General features: G+C 24.9%; 1 protein-coding gene across 1 annotated transcript; it reads left to right on the forward strand.

Moving 5' to 3' along the window:
* Positions 1-298: 298 nt before the first annotated feature.
* LOTGIDRAFT_148794 (hypothetical protein) lies at positions 299-754 on the forward strand (the record flags this gene model as incomplete). Its single annotated transcript, XM_009048725.1, has 1 exon — positions 299-754. A coding segment is annotated over one exon (456 nt), but the record flags the coding sequence as incomplete, so codon positions are not given.
* Between the last annotated feature and the right edge of the window lie 458 nt (positions 755-1212).

Raw genomic sequence — 1212 nt, forward strand, 5'->3', positions numbered from 1 at the left:
ACTTTAACAGTAAGATTTGCTAATACTTTAACAGTACGATTTGTCAATACTTTAACAGTAAGATTTGCTAATACTTTAACAGTACGATTTGTCAATACTTTAACAGTAAGATTTGTTAATACTTTAACAGTAAGATTTGTTAATACTTTAACAGTAAGATTTGTTAATACTTTAACAGTAAGATTTGTTAATACTTTAACAGTAAGATTTGTTAATACTTTAACAGTAAGATTTGTTGATACTTTAACAGTAAGATTTGTTAATACTGTAACAGTAAGATTTGTTATTAACAGTAAGATTTGTTAATACTTTAACAGTAAGATTTGTTAATACTGTAACAGTAAGATTTGTTAATACTGTAACAGTAATATTTGTTAATACTTTAGCAGTAAGATTTGTTAATACTTTAACAGTAAGATTTGTTAATACTGTAACAGTAAGATTTGTTAATACTTTAACAGTAAGATTTGTTAATACTGTAACAGTAAGATTTGTTAATACTGTAACAGTAAGATTTGTTAATACTGTAACAGTAAGATTTGTTAATACTGTAACAGTAAGATTTGTTAATACTTTAGCAGTAAGATTTGTTAATACTTTAACAGTAAGATTTGTTAATACTGTAACAGTAAGATTTGTTAATACTTTAACAGTAAGATTTGTTAATACTTTAGCAGTAAGATTTGTTAATACTTTAGCAGTAAGATTTGTCAATGCAAGAAGTTATATTTGTTTAATGATGATAGAGGAATGATTACAGATAAATGAATAAGCAAACTATATTAAATTCCTGCCTTATTTTATAAAATATAGGTAGAATACAGACGTCAAGAAGTGACAGGTGTTGTCTTAGCATACATAATACATACAGTTGTTTTGGTTAGAAAGCATGTTGTGTTTTATAAGTTTGGAGAAAATAAGACTAATTGGATGTATGTCAGACGGATATTTAGACTTGATTACTTTGATTTATGAATTGTAGGAGAACTAAAACCTGGATTTTAATTCTGAAAAGTAATATAGCTGAAATGGACAAGTGTAAAGTAACAAATATTTAGACAATAATCACTATGATAGATAAATCTTAAAGTGTCAGTGTTTGAAGATTTATTTTGCATATGTATTTTGAAGTATTTGTTTCTGAAAGTTAAAATATTTTACAATTTATTTTTACCAACTAAATGACACTGAAAAAAGTTAAAATCGGACAAT

The sequence above is a fragment of the Lottia gigantea genome (assembly GCF_000327385.1).
Source record: "Lottia gigantea unplaced genomic scaffold LOTGIsca_12736, whole genome shotgun sequence".
Lineage (NCBI taxonomy): Eukaryota > Metazoa > Mollusca > Gastropoda > Lottiidae > Lottia > Lottia gigantea.